The following is a 20,509-nucleotide window of genomic DNA, read 5'->3' as shown; positions in this document are numbered from 1 at the left end:
GTTACAAATGTACCATTATAGTGTAAAACATTGCCAATCTGTTAATTGAAAACTTGAGCTTAAGTTGACTAAACCATACGTAAACAATTCTGAATCATTATAATTTTAAATCAATAAAGTTAAGTTCATTGGTCCAACAAGTTAAATAAACAACATATATTAAGTTCAATCAACAACTAATAGTCACACTGACACATGTTACAGTCAAATTTGCTCTGCAGTTATTCCCTCCATTTGAAGTCGGTTCACACAGATCGTTTCTTACAGTATATTATCCCTGCTCCTTTGTACAAAGATGTGATGCTCATATGTGTTAAAAGGAACAGCAACTGTCCATCATATCTGTCTGGAGCGTTTTAAAACTCACACCATAAATGTTTGAGAGTCTCATTTTAAGGGTTCTTAAAAGGTTTTTAGTTAGCTTATAAAACAATATTATTTACAATAGATTAAACATTTTTTTACATTTTACTGCACTACATATATCTGAAAGAATGGTTAAGTTTCAGATTTGAAATAAAAAAGTAAAGCTTTGAAAATACAATGCATTGATAAACTTCCTTGACCCCAGGATGGGAATCACAATCTCAGGTAGCAGGTCTCCAACCAAACACAGAAGAAGAGATCCGGGGCAGCAGATACAGTACAATGATTTAATAAAGAAATTAACTAGCTATAAGTCAAAAAACAGGCAGGTAACAGGAGATAATCCAAAAACCTAAGAATGCGCAACACTGAAGAAAACTAAACACAAGGCTCGATGCTGAAACATAGAAACCGACAACTAAGGCCCACAACCTGACACTGAAACAAGTAAACACAAGAAATACACAAGAGACCAATCAACTCATGAATCAGTCGTGGTCGAAAACATTTTTCTGAAAACACTTTTGTATTTTTTGTTTTGTTCTTATATTTTATTTAATTTTGTGTGTTTACTTTGTTTTATATATATATATATAGAGTAGCGTATACTCTATATATATATATATATATATATATATATATATATATATATATATATATATATATATATATATATATATAGAGTAGCGTATACTCTCTCTCTCTCTCTCTCTCTCTCTCTCTCTCTCTCTCTCTCTCTCTCTATATATATATATATATATATATATATATATATATATATATATATATATATATATATATATATATATATATTTACATTGTTGTATTGGCACTTTTATTTAAGTAAAACATCAGAGTAAACTATGTTTGCATTGTATCTTTGGAGCTGCTACTTAGTATTCTACTTTTCACTTTACTGAGATATTGTGTATGAAAGCAACTCCACCTTCACACACACACACATTCTCTCTCACACACACACAGCAACAGGCTCATTAATTGCTCAGTGGGTGAACTCATGGCAAAGTCTCCCTGTGTAGGGAGGACAGTCAGCGTTTCCATGATTTGTCCATATAGTCAGAAGATCTGCTCATTGCTCTGTTTTCACTCGTTTCCTTGCCCTTCCCGCTTGATGAGTTATCAGGAGCAGAGGTTCGCTGCTCTGGAGGCTTATGTTTCCACGCGCTGGACAAGTGAGCACAACGGTGCTGCAAATGATTTTCATCAATTATGGATGCCCCATTAAAAGCAGCCCTGCATTGTCACATAGTAATTTAAATCTAATGTCTTCTTTAGAAGTTAAAGCCTACGACAACCATTGCATTGTATTCAATTGTTTCCGGGTTATAACCCAGGTGAATAAACCAATTCAATGTTCTGAATGTTTCTCGAAGCCTCTTTGTTTTCGTCCTGGGCCCTCTGACGTCAGAGCGTGAGTCTCGGTTTTCCTATGCACATAAAAACACGTGTGAGGGTGAACGTCAGCAAACACGGCAATGACACGCAAACAATCCCGCCAACTCACACCAGATAACACCCAGTCTTGGCCAAGACAATCGTAACCATGTGGGAGAGACTGTATGACATGCAGAGAGAGAAAGAAAGACAGAGAGGGAGGGAGATACGTGTTAGAGTGATTGCAATTCAGGAAAAGAATGAGTGACAGCATATGAAAAGCAGACAAACCCAAAAGAGAGGAAGAAATGCAGAGGCAAGAACAAATGTGATAGAGAGTTGGGGGAGAATAAGTGGGCACAGTGTGTGATAACTGCTCACCATCAAAGTCTGATGACTTCAGAGGAATTGTCTCTGCTAATGGTCTGGTTGTTTTTCTGCACATGAAAAACAGCAAAGATGTACCCAGGCAGCTGCTTACAGGCCTATAGAGCAAACGCCTACACCTCTGCCACAGTAACTTGGAAATACAGGAAGAGTAAGCACGTTGGTCACGATTCAAGTTTTTGATGTGCATTTTCTCAATCTTGGCAAGATATGATGTCAGTCGTCCATTACTGCCTCCTGCACATTTCTGTGAAATTATGATCCAGAGTCCTTTTAACTTAACTTCAAAGCTGCACCCAAAGCTGTTTTTAGGATTAAATTTTAGCATGCCACTTGCCATAATGTTATTTTTTTATGATTCTTAGAGATGAGCTTAGTCACAATCTGTATGTAACCTCAAAAGCTTGAATTGCCCCATGTTCATCAACAATTTTGAAAAACAGTAGTTTCCAAATTCACAAATAATGTCCATGAAAGGTCTAAAAACCCACAGCATGTTTGTAGCCTGGACTGACACAAATTTCTACTGGTTTCAATTCTTTCGTCTCACTCTATGCCAGAAACGGATTTCACAAAATGCCCAACTGACCCTTCAAACAGCGAACATCCTGACGTCAAAGAAAATCTCTCACCCTCAAATTGTTTTACATTGTAATATAGCTGGCAAACACTTGAGTATAAACTTGTTAAAGTTCATACTTTGGGATGGACAACTGGGAGAAATAACTGATAACGGTATATAGTTGCATGTTGGAGACAAATATGGTTTCATCGAAATCCAGCATAGTTTGTTGCACTGTTAAAATGGTTTATCGGAAATTTGGTGTCTTTTTTCATTGGGGATGTTTCTGTTTTTTTGTGGTTGCAACATCCACTACCATTGTAGTGACATAATATTGAAATGACGGCACAATACCTTCCATGCATTTCTGCAGAAACACAAAAGGCACACCACTAGACATCAGTCAGTGTAAGGGTCATTATTGAGTTAACATGGTCATTGTCAGCATGATAGCATGCTGATGTTAGCATGTAGCTCAAAACATTACTCTTTCTAAATGCAGCACAACAGAGCAGCTTTTAGTTCCATCAACTGATCAACTTTCACTGATATATTTTAAAAGGTGGTTGCTTGTGCAGAGAATCATAGGACAATAAACCAATCAAACCTCTATGACAAACCTCTATACATGAATGGTTAATTTACAACAGTGTATATTGTATCTGTGCAGCTTCACATTTAAATTGACCTTCTTTGTGGTCAAAATGTGCATGTCCTGCCCCCACCCCACCATGAATCGTGGCTGTCTGGAACTGGACCTCCATGCTATGATAGACTGTGGCTATCTGGATCGTGGTCCATGCCTACCACTCTTTTTATGAATAGTTCTTGTCATATTCATGTAATGTGCTGCAACTCTGATACGTTGCTCATTCTGGTCACATGACATTTATTGCTTCTGTCCATCCTTGGAGAGGGATCCTCCTCTGTTGCTTTATCTCAGATTTCTTCCCGTTTTTTCCCTGTGAAAGGGTTTTTACTGTCTTTATTTGGGGGAGTTTTTCCTGATCCGATGTGAGTTCTGGGACAGGGATGTTATGTGTACAGATTGTAAAGCCCTCCGAGGCAAATCTTGTATTTGTGATTTTGGGCTATACAAAATAAACTGAATTAAATGAAAAGGTTCTGTTGTTAACGACAATAATTTATGTGGGTTTGAGGATTTATCTGCTGTGACTTATGACTGGGAGAAAGGAGGAAGCTTTCGCCACAGAGAGGAGAAAAGAAGAAGAAAAGTGAGGTGTGAAATTGATGAATACTTTGTGAGCTTGAAGATGAAAAAGATTAGAAGGCTGCTCAGCCAAACTTCTCTGAACTTCATAACTTGTGTGCGTAAGTGTATTTGCACATATACGTTTATGCAACAGATGAGTTTATGCATCATTATCACGGTGAGAGTTAATCTGTTGAGGGGGTGTGCTGCTTACGGGACACATCGTCACATTTTCATTCTGGCATGTTCCCCATCCAGCCCCTTCCCTGAATCATACAGGGACACACTACTCACACACACTACACACACTTGCACACACACACACACACACACACACACACTCCACTTCGACAACTCATCATAATACGGCCCAATATAGCTGCCTTCTGCACATGGTGAGAGAAGTGACTGGGTCGAGGAGTGAACACAGTTGAGACCGGTGACCTTCACCAAACACACCCACATTTTCACATCTTACACATTCACATACACACACATTCTTTCTCTCACACACACACGCGTGCACACACACATACACACACACATACACACACACACACACACACACACACACACACACACGCACACGCACACACACACACACGTCAAAATTAAAGACTGCGCTGATGGTACCGACCACACTTGATCTGTGAATAAAGGCTGTTGTAATACCGTAATTTCCCCACAGAGGGACTAATAAAGGACTATCTTATCTTGTCTTATCTTATTTCTGCTTGTGAATATTACATTAGTCTGTGGCTGTATTGTGAAAGTGTAAAATAATGCCTCTAAAATTCCATATAGAAAGCCACTGATTCAACAAAATGTTGCGATGCTTGTACATCAACACTTAGTAAAAGTTTCTACTCTCTATTGTTATCTAAATACATTGTGTTTGTGCTTATGTGCCAGCTCTCTAACAACTCTAACCACATAAGATGACAGTGAAAAAAACAGTGAAGGAACTCACATACTTCTATTTGATTGTTTTATTTTATTTTATTTTATTAAAGCAAAACACTTTTCCAACAAGTTTTTGAAAAATACAGAATCTCTCAGTGTCACAGTCGCCTTCATGTGTAGAAACTTTGTCATTGTTTGGATTTACTATCATTTTGGGTTGACAAGGAACTTAATGACTGCTATGAATAATGCAGATTATAATCAGGTTGTACTGAACAGATTGAACAGATTGCCCATTATCACAAAAAAACAATGGAGTCAAAAAGGTTCTCTGATAAAGTACAGCTTTAATATGACAGATATGATTTGATGTATAACAGCTTGATTGTCCTTCTGATCTATTTATGGTTTGTAGTACCATACAATACAAAAATCTGATGAAATCCTTTGATTTACCAAATATGTTCAGATAAAAGAGAAATATTGTCATGCATTTCTGAAACAATACAGTGTTTAAATCCTGGGTCCTAGTAGTTTAGTTTATCTGTGGGACTTTTTCAACATTTTCATTCGAGCTTATAAGAAATACACACATCCTTTCACACACACACACACACACACACACACACACACACACACACACACACACACACACACACACACAGTCCCACTGACTGAACCAATTACAGGTCAATAGTGATGTATCAGGAGCCAGCAGGAACAAAGACAACACAAAGGGCTGAAGAAGATTCAGCCTTGATGTTGTTTTGTTCTGTGTCAGTTTGGAAAACAGATATATTTCTAAAAGGAAAACAGGCACATACACACAGGCATTTTAAGAGAAGACCAAACTGGTCATCTTAAGACTTTGCTTATTGGTCTACAAATGTATCCCACACACAAAATCAGAAACAGGAGCACAATATTTGTAGAATGCCTGAGAGGAGAAGACGAGACAAAAAAAACACAAGGAGCTGAAAGTTCCAATTTTCATTGGTTTGCCTTCCATTTACAATCTAAGTATCTGTTCGATCACCACAAGCTGTCGTTGGAATAAAAAGTAAAAATCCAGCTAGTCTAAAATACAGAGCAGTTCATGATGCGTAGTATGTACAAGTGTGGGTGGTGGTGGTTTGCTGGCACCTCTGGGATCACACAAGGTTTTGCATCTGAAGGAGAGGAGAGCTGCTCTTGGCTGCAGTTCCAATGATCCTCTCATCATCTCTGCCTTTAGATGCAGATCTTGAGCTCACTCTGCTTACATTGTATTGACTTTCTTATCAGTGATCCCTGTTACTCCCTTTCCTCTCAAATCTCTCTGTGTGAATTCACATATTTCTTCTACTTCTGTCTGATATAATTAACCATCACTTTTATTGACAATAAAATATATTAGTGAGGAACAATGTACGCAGAGAGTGGATGGTGTGCACTTGATATAGAAAATAGCTGTCACCGATCCACAACGCCTGCGTTGTTTACAGCCAATATAAAAAAAACTTCTGGTGATATCACCAACTGTATCTGTGTGTGTTGTGCCTTTATCCTTTCCTCATGTTGTGGGTTTCTGCCTCTGTACCGTCACTATCGGAGTCAGTTTCCATTATCTGAGCCGTGCTTTTTCAAGCCTGTACTAATCAGCAGCAGCTACTTCAACATTGAAATCCTGCTCTGCTCTACATCAGCTCAGCTGATCCCTGCTCTTTACAGCAGCTCCCTGCTGCTTCACCTGTATCCTGCATCAGTGTAGCACCTCCTGCAAGTTGAGGAGGTAACTGAAAGAAAACAAGATCCAGGTTTTTTCGAGGTGGAAAGAGCATGGGGAGATATCAGAAGGGAAAAAAGGAAGTGGAGAAGAGAAGAGTTCAGCCAAAAAAGAAATGGAGGGAGAATGTGACTATGGAGAGCGAGAGGAGGTGGAGGAGAGATAGGGAGCTGGGTAAGGAGGAGGACGAGGGGAAGGCTGGGTTGTGCCCTGCACACTCCAGCTCGAAGCAGGGAATGGAGGCGTCTTCGTTTCCGTAGTTGGTCCAGTATTCTTCTTGGTCCAGCTTGGGGAGGGCCACCTCGTGCTCCGACAGTTCATACTTGGAGGAGAAGGTTTCGGAGGGGTTTTTGGGGAGGTACTTAGGCTTTCCCGCAGAGAAGGGGAAGGCCTTTACTGTGTCAGTGCTCTTCTGGTATGAGGCCCTGGATGAAGACGCAGGCTTGTGCTTGGAGAACCACCAGCGGGTCTTGGTGCTGAAGGTTTTCGTGGTGGTTCCTGCCAGAGAGCCGGGGTCAGGCAGAGGGCAGAGGGCGAAGTCCATCTCCCGAAGGAATCGGAGGTCCTGGCCGCGACGTTGGGATGGAGAGGTACACATGAGCTCAGAGGAGGAGATGCGGGCTTTGCGGAACCACTCCCAAAGAGGAAGAGCCTCACAGCCGCAGGACCAGGGATTATCATTGAGGCGGAGGAACTGGATGCCTTGGGTGTCTTTCATGGCCTGGCCTGGTAGCTCGGCCAGGGAGTTGTTGAACAGGTAAAGGATGGTCAAGCGGCCCAGGTCACGGAAAGCCCGGCGGTTAACCTGCCTGACACGGTTGTCGTGGAGAAGTAGGCGGTCCAAGTTGACCAAGCCTCTGAACACATTTTCAGAGAGGGCACGAATGCGGTTTCCATGCAGGAAGAGGTGGGTGAGGTTGACCAGATCTGAGAACAGGTCGTCTTGCAGAAAGTGGAGCTGATTCTCCTGGAGCAAAGGGAAAATACAGGATTTAGTGCTGTGGAAAAGTGATAACTATCAATTGTGAAAGGAGAGAACTAAACACAACCATGTCATATATGTACACCTAAGGTACGTCCGATCTGATTGTAGCTTTGCACTAGTTATAACTGATCTCTAATAACTGAAACCAAACTAAACGTGGGAGAGATTTTTCTTGGCAGGGACTGCTCTGATGGGAACAGAGCTTAATATGTTAGATTCAAAGACTTACTGTCAGCTGACAAAAATTGATGCTGTCTTGTAAAAACCTGCACAAGCTAATTTCCATAGTGCTCAGAAATAATTATTAGAAAAGTAGGACATCAATACTCAACAAAAGAATGATAAATTATACACTATTGCTTTTACTCTTTGCACTTCAAACCTATTCATAATGATAGTATGTGCTGTGTGCAGATCACTGAACATACTTAATACAATTCTTCAACATGCACTGCGTGAAAGTCACATTTTGTGTGGGTGGTCAACCTGCATGCTGGCAACTGATGTGTCCATAAATTTATTCTGCAACACAAGCGTGTATTCCTGTGGGCATCATGTCTACAAACTCATACATGACTGTCAAATACGTATTTTTGCATGTGTGTGTTAAGTGTGGGTGTGTGGTGGTTTTACCTGCAGATAGAGGAATTGCAGACTGTATAATTTGAGGAAGAGGTCATGGGGGAGAGCGGCCAGCTTGCAGCGATGCATGTGCAGGCTCTGCAGCTTCTCCAAGCCCCTGAAGGCTCCACCTTCCAGACGCTGTAGCGGGTTGTCGCCCAGATCCAGCTCCTCCAGCACCCTGAGGTTACTGAAGGCCCCGGACTCGACCCATGTGATGTTGTTGCCATAAAGCCAAAGCACCTTCACAGAATGAAGAACAAATGATAGGATTAGAGCTGGGAAAAGAATGTCTGCAAATAATTCAAGGAAACTCAAGAGATGGACACAAACACACCGAGCCATTTTTTACCTGTGTCTCAAAGCCAAAAGAGTCTGCCCGTAGTTCTGTGATGCGGTTGTTCTGCAGGAAAACACGTTGCGAGTCATACGGCACGCCGGCCGGTACTATGGTGATGTTCTGGGACTGGCAGCTGACCGTCATCGGTGTGGGGTAACACACACACAGCCTGGGACATGCAGATACCCCGCCCGGCTTCACCACCACCAGCCACAGAATCAGCCACAAAGACAGTACACCTACAGAGAGACAAAGGACATTAATTCTCCTGAGAAAGAAAGGATCACAATTGAAGGTCCAATTAGCAGCAAGTGACCATTGTTGTAGCAGTTAGCCCTGACGAGAGAGACAGACAAAGAAAGAGAGGTTGATTTCAGCTTTTGGCACCAGTCTTTCTTCACTGTCTGTCTGTCAAACCTGCTGCTGTCAACAGTGATTCTTTCTAGCACTGCTGCGCTGTTGCCTGTGACTTGTTGATGGCTTCCAGAACTTTGGGGTTCATGTATAATTCACCAGGTGACATTACAGAAATCATTCACCCATGCATATCCTCCCGATCACTTTACAAAGGTCTCCATGGCTGTTGTGACACTGTTACATAACTCTATATTTAAGCTTTTTAGAACAGGACCTCTTCACAAATCTACTGGACAAACCTTTAAGGGACAATACATGTCAATCACACGTGCCTCAATGCATAAAATTAACCTTTCCGTTGAAAGGTTTATCACAGAGGGCACGAGTAAAACCGGCAACCAGACCCGGATCAGTTTCTGTTCTTATCAATATTGCAACAGCTTCTTGGCACAGCTCGGATAACGGCATACAAAGGGGGCCACCGAAGGAAAAGCACATGAAATAATGATGAGGTTCTCATTCATCTGTTGTGCGCAAGATTTTCCAGTGGCTCACCTCTTGACCTGAGAACGTGTTGGACTATTAGCAGAGCTGGACGCTGAGGGAGAACTGGAGACTGGGCTTTTTTAGCGAGACACCTTTCTAGAGTCTTTGCATGTTTTATCTACTACAAAGTCGACACGAGATGAGGAATTCAGTTCGAAATCATGTGCGCGGGAATCATACATTCATGAATAGAGAGATTTACGTGTTGGTAAACTTTATAGGTGAGCCAAAATATACAAACTTACTTGACCATGTGATGCAAAATGCGTTTTCTGTAGGTGACAATATCACATAAATTTACCCGAAAATTTTGCTCTTGCTTTTACTGTCAATCTTTGCACTTAAATGCCCCAACTATGCACAGTCTCTTCCTCTAGATGACACATTTCTCTAAATGTGTAACATACGCAATTAACAAACTTGATTCCGATTTAAACGTTTGGTGAACAACGTGTAAAGCTTAGTTACCCATTTAAATTAGACCTATATGCAAAATGAATAAAGTCTATCAATTCGGTTGTTTTTAATGGAAGTATTAACCTGCTTTTAAAATAAATTAAAAAAAAAAGTTTAAAATACGAATGTTCCGTAAATTTGTCACTTGTTTAAAAGACGACAGCAATAAGTTCTAAATCACAACACTGCATTACATTCAAGCTGTAGTAACATGCATCATGCAGAGTAACTCACCTTTAAAGTTGCTGGCGCTGGAGCGCCTCACGGAGCAGCGACGAGTCACCATCTCGAACCAAAGCCGAAAGCGAGTTAGCCTGCGCGGCGGGGAAGTGCCTGCTTGCTGCTATCTCTGCTGAGGTTCAGCTCTGGTGGACGAGTTGCTGCTGGTTCAGGCAGTGACGTCCTGGAGACCCGGGAGGCTGCTTATACCCGCGGCAGGGACGTCGCCCACAGGCGTGGGCAGCGGAGGTTTCTCTCTACGTCAGCCCGGGAGGAGGGAGGGAGTCTCCGGAGGAAGCACCAAGAAAGGCAGTGATGGGGCGGGTTTGGTCACTGCATGTATTCACTGTGGCGTTACCCAAGAAGACAAGGCTGTCTGCCAAACAGATTGTTACTGTATTCGTAATGATAAGGCACTTAAATGGCACCACAAAACACATTGTATTAGTACGCGTAAGACATCATGTATTGTATGCACAAAGTTTTTTACCTTTTGCCATTGTTTTAGGAATATATCTTGAATTTACTTTTAGGTGTTTGTTGCAATTTCGTGTGTGGGAGAGAGCCAGCTGAGGAGTGGGATGACTAGGTTTGTGGTGAAAACCAACTAAGAATTTGGGGGTTAAAGTTTAAACTGACTGCATGACTACTAGTTAATTACAGTGTTGGTGTGGTTGGAGGAGGAGGCGGGAAAACTCATTTGGCATTAAAGCCAAAAAATCATCTGTCTCATGTAGGCCAGTTTTGGAAAGAAGCCGAGTGACGCCTACAGTTCAGAAGAACAGATGAACATGATGGGGAGACCCAGCAGTGGAGCTAAACCATCCAACACACCATGGACTGAATACATTTGTGTGAGGAGGAGAGGTGACATACATAGACACATATCTGTGGGATTACACTGTACAACACGTGTCACCAACAAATATGATTTTGCTTAAATCTTTCATTTTGCTTTAAAGTCCTGCTGAAAAGGCTGTAATAGGTGACATGGACGAAGGATGTGATAGAGCAGTGGTTCTCAAATGGAGGTACGTGAAGGCACTCAACGGGGTACGTGAGATTTTTAAAAACACACACACACACATAAATATATATAAACATATTTGAAATGAGCACATCCATTAAAAATCCACCATTTAATAAATATTAGTTTTCATTTCAATAGATATTCTGCCTTTGTGAGATGGCACTGTAAGGAAATACAATATACAATATATATATATATATATATATATTTAAAATGAGCACATTTATTAAAATTACACCATTTAATAAATATTAAATACAATATAATTTAAAGTTCATGAACTGAATTATATACTATATTAAATCAGGGGGTAATTGGCAGAAAAACAATTCGCATAAAGGTTGATAACCCCTGAACCACAGAGGACGCCGTCAACTTGGTTTGCTGGGGAAGGTGCAGCATGTTGGCGGGACACGGTGGGCTTCTGCATGTTGAACACACTGTCAGTGCAAGGTGGGCTGGGTTTACTCACAACTTATTCCTCCCTTCACAACCTGGGTCAAGGCCATGATTCACAACGTCTGTTCAAAAGTGAACAAACACTCACCAAAACCTGCTCCACGAAAGGTCATCTGCAAAGCCAAGCTGTGAGCAGCGCAGGGCATAAGATGGGCGTCTGGAGTCACACTGTTTCTTGGCTGTGGTGTAATGATGTATGGAGGCAGACAGCTCACCAGTCAGGCATTGGCCTCCACGGGGGTCTGGAGGACACAGAAGGTCACATGTGTGTGAGTGTGTGGGGTTGCATGATATGTATTCACAGTGTTCTTGGCCCCAAGGCAACAGGGGGAGGCAGCCAGCTCACCAACCAGACTACATCTTCAGGGAGGCTGTGGGAGCGTGTGTATGTGGGAAGTTCTTGGTGCCCCTTCCAGAATATTGATCACGTATCCAGGCTGACAAAGAGGATACGTGTGCGTACCTGTGTGTGTGTGTGTGTGTGTTTGCTTTGTTTCTGATTTGAGACTTATACACATCTGTTATCTAATCCTTGTCTTGTGTGTATGTGTGTTTGTGTGTGTGATGCTGAGATCATGACCCACCCAAATGCATTGGCATTGGCAAGAAACACACACATACGCACATCTCCACTCCGAGATCCCCTCTCTTACATCTTCTAGCCTGCTGTGTCAAAGTGATTCACGGCCACACTGGCATTTACTGTGGTGTGAACACAACATGTTCAAGGATTCTGTCCTGTTTCTAAAAAAAATCAAGTGTTGCTGACTCCGTCTATAACCCTCAGGGACTCACAGACACACACACACACACACACACACACACACACACACACACACACACGCGGATCACAACTCGACTAATTGAGATATCTTCAAGAGATACATAACTTGAAATATGACTAAAACAGAACAATAGTTAAATTCCAAAGGTTTCCACATTCTTCAGATCAAAGTCATTAAATGCAGCGTGAGGCTGATGTGTGTAGAAGCGTATGAATCAGACAAAATGTGGGTGTCATTTGGGACAGTAAAGGTCGGACAATACTTTGTGAACAAGATAATGAATCATTTGATATTTAGTCGCAGCAGCCTTTAGCCTTTGTGTGCATCCAATTTAAATAAATGCTTGCTGAGGTTCTCAAAATTGTGGTTAAATGAGAGGGTTTCAAATTGTTCTTCTATTTGAACGATTCATTCTGTTAATCTTTTGAGTAAGTTAGAGCCATCTTTCTATTCCAGTGTTCCAGTAAGCCGATGAGACAGTAAGCTGGCACGAACAATACAAGACCCTGAAACTGAAGTCACTAAATGGAACTCAGCCGTCATTCATGATCGTCCTAATGCAACGTGTCAAAATGTATTTGCTGCTGTTTCTGATTTTCCTTAATTTATGCAGGCAGGGGTAAACAATTCTGATACTTTACTAAAGTAAAACCCATATTGTCAAAAATATTCCATTACAAGTAAGTCTTTCATAATAGGTTTATTGAATGAAAAGCTATTAAGTATTAGTATGAAAATAAATTAAGAAACACAAATAAAACTTTGACCTGTGAGCATTAGATTCCATACTACTGGATTATTATTATAGTTGCTTTCATGTGTAAATAGCATTTATGGTTGCTGCAGGTGATGCTAATCTAACTCATGTTTACTAGTTTACAATTCATATTTTATAAAATTGTGATCTGAAAAGAAATCTTCTGGCAATTTAATGGAAAATAGCAGGATATTTAACAAACCATAAACCTCAATGCCATACCAAGAATGAGCAACATGTCAACATAATCCTGTCCATGTAATGTATTTAATCTTTCATTTTGGTGACAACACCAAACTGAGACTATCAATAAGTTCACGTTGTAGCCTGTTCAGTCATTCAATGTCAGCGATAATTGGTTTTCCCACTAGCTCCCCACAGCAGATGGAAAGCAACACATTAAAGCTGATAAAGTGAGATCATAGTGTTTATGTTGCTCCAATCAAAGAGAACAGACTTGAGTTAGTGAGACTGTCAAATCTACGGGTGATAGAGACCTCTTCAGACCCTGCGACAGATTCAATCCGTGTAAAGAAAGCAAAACAACACATAACAAATCGGCTCATTAACAGTCTGGCGTGTCTGTATCTTCCACTGCTGCTGCCTTCGCTCCTATTTCTGTCACACGTTTATGCAAGGCTGTTTTTTTTTTAATTGCCAAGATACTGAGGTTTTAGAGAATCGATGACAGAGATGAAAGGGAGGAACTTGTCACCGCGCACATGTTGTCTGCACACGCACAAACACGCACAAACAGACGACAGACTTCAAACAGTTTCATTTTTTCACTGCGTCGTCAGACAGCAGGCCGACCGAGACGGGAGATAGTCTGTTGTGGGGGTTGTTGTGTCCCTGATATTTTGGGTTTGAACCCTGCCAAAAAGACAACTTTTCCCCCCCAAAGATCCTTCCTACAGTAGGAACATGGCAACTCCTCCCCAGACTACCAAGCGTCTTATGACAGGAGATGCAGACTGGCCTCTGAGGCGGCGGTGAATCCTGCGGGTTTGGACCTCAGTCATCAAATCAGACTGTTCCTTTCAGGAGTTCTCCAACAACACTACAGTGCTGAATCGTTGTTGAATTCATGACGGACAAGAATCGGTGCAGCAACAGATACATAATGCATTATTTTTCTTTGTCAACAAATGCAAATCAAACTCTCACAATCAATGCTGCATTTTGACAATAAGACAGTGTGTAGTTGATGTTGCATTAAACACACTAGTCAATCAAAAATCCACTGAAAATATGGACTCAGTTAACCGAACATTGGAAAAAACAAGTAAAATTAAGGGTTAGGTCTTTGAATATCACTTTAATGTTTGTTTTAATATAATCATGGTTTTCAATATACTGTTCCATCAGACGTTCAGAGCGATATTGAGGACATTTTAAGAGCAAGTCTCATGTGACAGACTTTAAGAGGTACTGATGGTTCGCTGGGAGGCGAGACTTCTAACGTGCAGGAAGACAGAGAGAGGATGGATGAAGGCGAGCATGGTGAGCAGCGTCAGACCAATGTTCACCTGCAGACACACAAAGGGAGAGAGAACAGGATGTAGTGAGAGGAGAGTTCATAAAGATGGTTATTAAAGGAGGAGAAGGACCACAGTAAGATTTATAGTTGTACTCACATATAAAGGGTTTCCATCCAGAGGTCCATTCACCAGAGCAAAGCAGGGATACTGCAGCAGAGAAAACCCTGCAGACAAAGCCATGAGCAGACCTAACAGCTTCCCAAAGTGGCACGATGGGAAACTACACACACACACACACACACACACACACACACACACACACACGATTCAATTGCTCCCAAACTACCACTTATTAATATTGTTTGATTATTTTCCTCTTAGTGAAGTTTATAGACACATCTTTAGATACATTTGATGTACTTAAAATGGTTCCTCTTCTTTTGTCACAACCTTTACAATTTGTTTCTTTTGCTTCTTATTTTTCCAATTACTACTTTCCAATTATTATTGAGGAACGTAAACAGTTTGTGGCATCCTTGTGATAAATGGATCGATGCACAATAAGTATAAAACAGTAAAGAAAAAAACTGAATTATAAAACACAGTGCTTTATGCAGAAACCTGGAATCTTGCTGCATGTAAAAATGTGTATGTATGTGTTGTCCATGCTTACGCCATACTGATGAAGGCTGCGTTGCCGCCAAAGAGGAAGGAGCGGTTGAAAACCTGCACAATGAAGGTGACATACTGAAGTGGCAGGTACGGGATGGACGCACACACTGAGAACACCAGACACTGCAACACCGTCAGGAAGAGAGCAAGCGATGTGGCCCGCAGTTCTACTTCTTTTTCAGTTTCTCCTACACACACAGACACACACACACACACACACAGACACACAGACACACACACACACACACACATTAAAACACATCTATTCACTGCACTGTTTGTAGGTTTTTATTTCAACTGAAGACCTTCATGGGTTTCCTGGGTAATGTCTGCACATTTTCAAAATATCTGTTGGCAGATTCTTCTCCACTTGAAAACCAGATGGCTTATTACTAAAATGGATGTGTGATGAGTTTCTTTACTAGAACCATTGGGTCTGCCATATCTTTGACCTGTTGGATTCATTCATTCGTCTTTACCAGTACTAGTGTGTTACCTGCAGCACGAGGTTTGCCCTTGTGCCTGTCCATGATGAGGCCGTTCCAGGGAGCACACAACACACCACACAGCTGTGTTAAAGCAAAGGCATTGATGTACTGGCTCACTGCAGGGACACACAGCGAGGACAAGATGGTCAGAGATAAAAGGACTGAAAGCACAGATCAATAAATCTGCCAGAATATGAGAAAACAGTACTTTGTATACTCCACGGCAACTTCTTGCTCATATTAAATGACTTCCCTCACATCTTTTATCCAATAGTTGAAGCACAGGGTAACTGTTAAGTAATCATAGACTTCATAGAACTGAACAGATGAACAATCTCAACATGTAGAAACATCTCTCTGCGGGAGCTGTGAAATGTTTTGCTGCTGGACTAGTTAGAGTTTTTGTGATGTCATTGTGGTGATGCATTATCTCAGAATGGTCTGGAGGTGCTGCTGAACTGGCTGCTGCTTCATATCGAACATAATAAGTATCCTTTAAATCTACTCACAATATTCATTCATAATCTGCATAAGCCTTGACTGTTATGTCCGATGCAGCAATATTGGCCTTTAGATCCAACTGCTCTTTTCTTTAAGCATGCTCTGCACTGATTTTATCTTCATCTTCAAGAGGAGGGGATATTTCTGCATGACACTATTCTCCAAAGAACCTTACAAAGATAATATTTTTCTTTATTTAATTACATCAGCATCAGCTTTATCTTTCTTGAGAATTTAAAATGTTCATCCTGTTACCTTTTATTCTCATTCTCAAGCCTTCAGTTCTCCCTCTTCAGTATTTGCCTTTGGCTTTGGCGTCCTCTTCTGGCATTCTGTTGCAACTTCCACTTTTGTATTGCACACAAACTGAACTCTTTTCTTTAATAAGACAGCTTTTCACTCCTCTCAAATCTTTCCACAGACATTTTCAATGCAGGACCACTAAAGTGTGAAGGTGGCTGCTCCGCCCGTGAGCTTTACAGCCCCTCCCCACAGCAGTGATTGTGTGTGTGTTTACCCAGGGATGAATCTCCCGCCGCCAGACGCTGCAGCATGGGGTTGAGGGTGCCGATAAAGAAGTAATGTCTGAGATGCATCACTGATAGCCAAAGAAGGTGCAACACAAAGAACCTGGACATCAAACACTCACAGAAACTCTTCTCTGAGGGAGACAAGCGAAGACCACAGAGATGGACAAGAAAAGAACAGAGATGTAGAAATAACAGGGTTTATGATGATCATCGACACCGGAGAATCATCTGGGCCAGGAGAATCATGCGTTCGGTCACATATGTAAATGGTAAACAGACTTGTATTTGTGTAGTGCTTTGGTCTTCAAAAATGTTTCTGCCAAAAATGTAGTGTCTTAAACAATGAGTGAGCCGGTGGTCCGCATTCTTTTTTGTTTAAAGAAAGTTTGTTTTATGAATCCTTACAACTCATTAGGGTATAGACAGTGGATGGTGGATTGTATTCTTTCAATCACACAATAAATACAATCGTGGTCTTTGCAGACTCAACTCACCTGAGTGCAACTTCCTAGTTCACTCTATTATCTTGTACTATGTATTGATTAAGGCCACAGTAAAGTCAACAAACCTTGTTTCATCTGGACATCCTTGTTGAGCGGCATATCCTCTGGTGTCTGAGTGTTACCATCCTCTGTTGTCTGCTGTAATCTCAGATTCTCTGATTTACCGCAGGTTATCCTAACAAAGATCAAAGGTCACAATGGGTCAGCCACAGACAGACTGAGGCATTGTGGGAGTTAGTTGTTAATTATTTATACATTTCCACTGGAAAAGATGCAACTTTTGTACATGTGACAACAGTACAACTACACAGTGTTCTGATGTGTCACAGTAAATGAGGATTTCTAAGAAAGACCACAGATCATAACGTTTTGTGTAATAAAGTCCGTGGAAGTAAGCAAAGACTGTCCTCACTTTAAAATTACAATTTCATTTTAGTCTTGAATAATTACATATAACAATTTTCACAACAAACAAACTTAAACAACAATGTCTACATTTTGTTTTTATATAGATATGATAGTATTTCCTTACAGTGCCATCTCTCAAAGGCACAGTATCTATTGAAATGACACCAACGGCATCTCGTGATGCACTGAGAACCAACATTATTTTCTATACTTTTGTATATTGAACGCTTTTTCTTTATTGAAAGGCTAATAAACGACAAAAGGTAGAAACAGGACATAATGAGCAAGTGTTTCTATGTGTGTGAGCTTGTACCCGTATGTGTAGTCATCCGGCACCAAGTAGGGAATGTGGTCTTTTGGAAAAAGGAAGAAAGTCCTGAGGAGGTGAATGATGCTACAGGCTGACAGGAAGAGGAAGGAGGAGCGGAAAGATATGCCAGACTCGTGTAAGAGCTGCAAGAAAAGACATCAAACTATGACATAGTATAATAACTATAACCTGTAAACTTCATTTATGAGAGCAGTGAGTGACCTTGATGACAAGAAAAAGTGCTGCCGAAGTGTCGATGGCCCCGTTATAGAGAGTGATGATGGTGGAACGATGTGAGCCAAACAGGTTTCCTACCTTTTGGAGAAACATTTACATTTATTACATCACATGTTGTCTCCATCTTTCTAGAGCTGTCCTTAGTTTTTTGGATCTACCTTTTGTCCTTGAATGTAAAACTTATTGTGGAAGGAGGAAAAGGAAAAACACCAGTGCTTTGGTAACATTTTCATCCATCAAATGATCTGAATACAGTCTATGCACGGTTTGAGAAGGTACAAAAGGAACAGGACCCCTGGGCAGATGTGTGTAAATCTTCCAAAAAGATTAATCCATGCACATCTGGACCTGATGGCATGACTGACTGAGATTATAAATATGATACTTCTGAATAAACATTACTGGGAACACTACAGAAAACTGCAGATAAAGATGTAATATCTATACATTCTCATTATAGACACCACTAACTATCCCTGTAACAATTTAATCAACTTGGATAGTTGAGAAAATACAAAGCAGATTAAGCTTTATCAAAACTGAAAATAATCTTTTCTAAAATAAACAATTACTTCAGTACCTGCATGTTGGTCAGTACAAACATATTGTCACCCGCTGCCAGAAGGGAGAAAGCTGGGAAGAGCAGGTTCGAAAAAGCTGATGGGAAAATAAAAATATGCATTGACAGCAGTTTGATTCACTGTAACTTCTTCTCAGTATTTCTTTCGATGAGAATCCTGAGTAATCACAAAACAAAGAGAAGAATGTTTGTTGTACCTGTAGTTGAGAAGGACACCATCAAGTTACCCAAAGTGTAAAGAAATCTGATGGGAAAAATACATTCCAGTGTTAACGTGTCATTTTAAAGGTCTGATAGCGAGAGATGTTTTCAAGTTCAAAATTGGTGTAAATACTCTTTACTCTTAAGTAATTAAAGTGTCGTTGACTCACATTCCAATGAGCCGAGCCACTCTAGTACCAAACTGGTCAAAGAGGAAACCACTAGGCAGCGTCAGGAAACTGAACATAAAGGAGGTAACGGTGAAAACAAGAGAGAACTGTTCATCCTGTCCACTGCAATCTGAAGACACATAAAAAAAAAGAGCCATGGTGAAAGAGATAGCCTCACAGATGACCGTTTGAATCAGAGAGGCCTGCATAAAGAGGCCTGCATTTCAACCACAAAAGACAATTAAGGTCATAGAGACGTGCATACAGAGTTGTAATTGATATCAGAAATCCAGGCGCTTAGAATTCAAAGTAGTGGGGGTGAGGATATCAAACTGACCTGAGACCGCCGTTGCATTGACTCCAGTGATGTTGACACACCGAGAGCTGAAGTAGCCCTCCGTCTTCAGGATAAAAACCAGGGAAGCCCATCCGAACACGGATCCGGCAAAAACCAGACACTCAACCAGTCCCGTAAATAATGTGAGGTAGCGACGCACCGGCACGCTGCTCAAAAGACCTGGCATGGTTCTGCACACACTCTATTATAAATCACAAACTGTCACTCCACAAGCCAACCAAAGAAAATACATGCAAAATTCAGATTTTGGAAAAACAATGTATTTGAAATACAGATAGGTCATGAAACCCCCATTTTAACAACAAATGAATTAACAAAAAATATACAAATGTAATTTCTTTAACAAAGTAAACACCCGTGAAGCCACAAAAAATACATACTTGTCAAGTTGTATTGTTCTCCAGCTTACTGCTTCTCAGCGTTCAGCCTCTGTGGGTGTCTCAAAATGTTGCACACCTGTGCTCCTCCTCACATTTATATACAAGCCAGCTCTTCCTGCCTCTTCCTCAACAGATCCCTCCCTCTCCTCCCATCCCAATGCTTTTCTCCCCTCAATCAAATCCCTCTTTTCTTGCCCTGCCTCCTGATCGCACTGAATCATCTTCCTGTCACGACTTTCTGCATTTGGCTGGAAGTGGTCAGTTGGTTGTAGATGGTCTCAATTTCGTGTTTGTAGAATGACAAGATGGAGTTACACTTCTCAGCTATGGGGGACTGGGACAGATTGTTCATAGATCTGAGAAACTTGTTTATTTTGTAGAAGAGGACCTTGGGGTTGGCCGAACCGGAGAGGATGATGCCAGAGTAGTATGTGGAGCGTGCAGTGTTGAGAGCCTGTTTTGTATTGCTGCATGTATTCATTTTAAGCCGTGGTGTGTACTGTGAGAGCGGTCTCCAGTGATGTCACTTGAGGCAATTTATTTG

The 20,509-nt window shown here is 41.1% G+C and overlaps 2 protein-coding genes across 2 annotated transcripts; both read right to left on the bottom strand.

The window, feature by feature from the left end:
- Positions 1 to 5,153: 5,153 nt before the first annotated feature.
- rtn4rl2b (reticulon 4 receptor-like 2b) lies at positions 5,154 to 10,271 on the bottom strand. Its single transcript, XM_068581570.1, has 4 exons — positions 10,131 to 10,271; positions 8,550 to 8,776; positions 8,210 to 8,440; positions 5,154 to 7,558 (listed from the first exon to the last, which is right to left on the bottom strand). Exons 1-4 carry the CDS (start codon positions 10,180 to 10,182, stop codon positions 6,692 to 6,694), a joined length of 1,377 nt encoding a protein of 458 aa, XP_068437671.1. The 5' UTR covers positions 10,183 to 10,271; the 3' UTR covers positions 5,154 to 6,691.
- Positions 10,272 to 14,567: 4,296 nt separating this feature from the next.
- Positions 14,568 to 19,751, bottom strand: LOC137788634 (equilibrative nucleobase transporter 1-like). The gene is made up of 12 exons (XM_068581584.1): positions 19,565 to 19,751; positions 19,228 to 19,357; positions 19,054 to 19,100; positions 18,857 to 18,933; positions 18,262 to 18,354; positions 18,043 to 18,182; positions 17,387 to 17,496; positions 16,806 to 16,949; positions 15,796 to 15,903; positions 15,301 to 15,487; positions 14,784 to 14,907; positions 14,568 to 14,675 (listed from the first exon to the last, which is right to left on the bottom strand). Exons 1-12 carry the CDS (start codon positions 19,749 to 19,751, stop codon positions 14,568 to 14,570), a joined length of 1,455 nt encoding a protein of 484 aa, XP_068437685.1.
- Between the last annotated feature and the right edge of the window lie 758 nt (positions 19,752 to 20,509).

Source organism: Clinocottus analis, unplaced genomic scaffold, assembly GCF_023055335.1.
Source record: "Clinocottus analis isolate CAN_PGR_092001 unplaced genomic scaffold, fCliAna1.0.p SCAF_10, whole genome shotgun sequence".
Taxonomy (NCBI): domain Eukaryota; kingdom Metazoa; phylum Chordata; class Actinopteri; order Perciformes; family Cottidae; genus Clinocottus; species Clinocottus analis.
The sequence above is the reverse complement of the archived record's forward strand: the minus strand, read 5'-3'. Positions and strand labels throughout refer to the sequence as shown.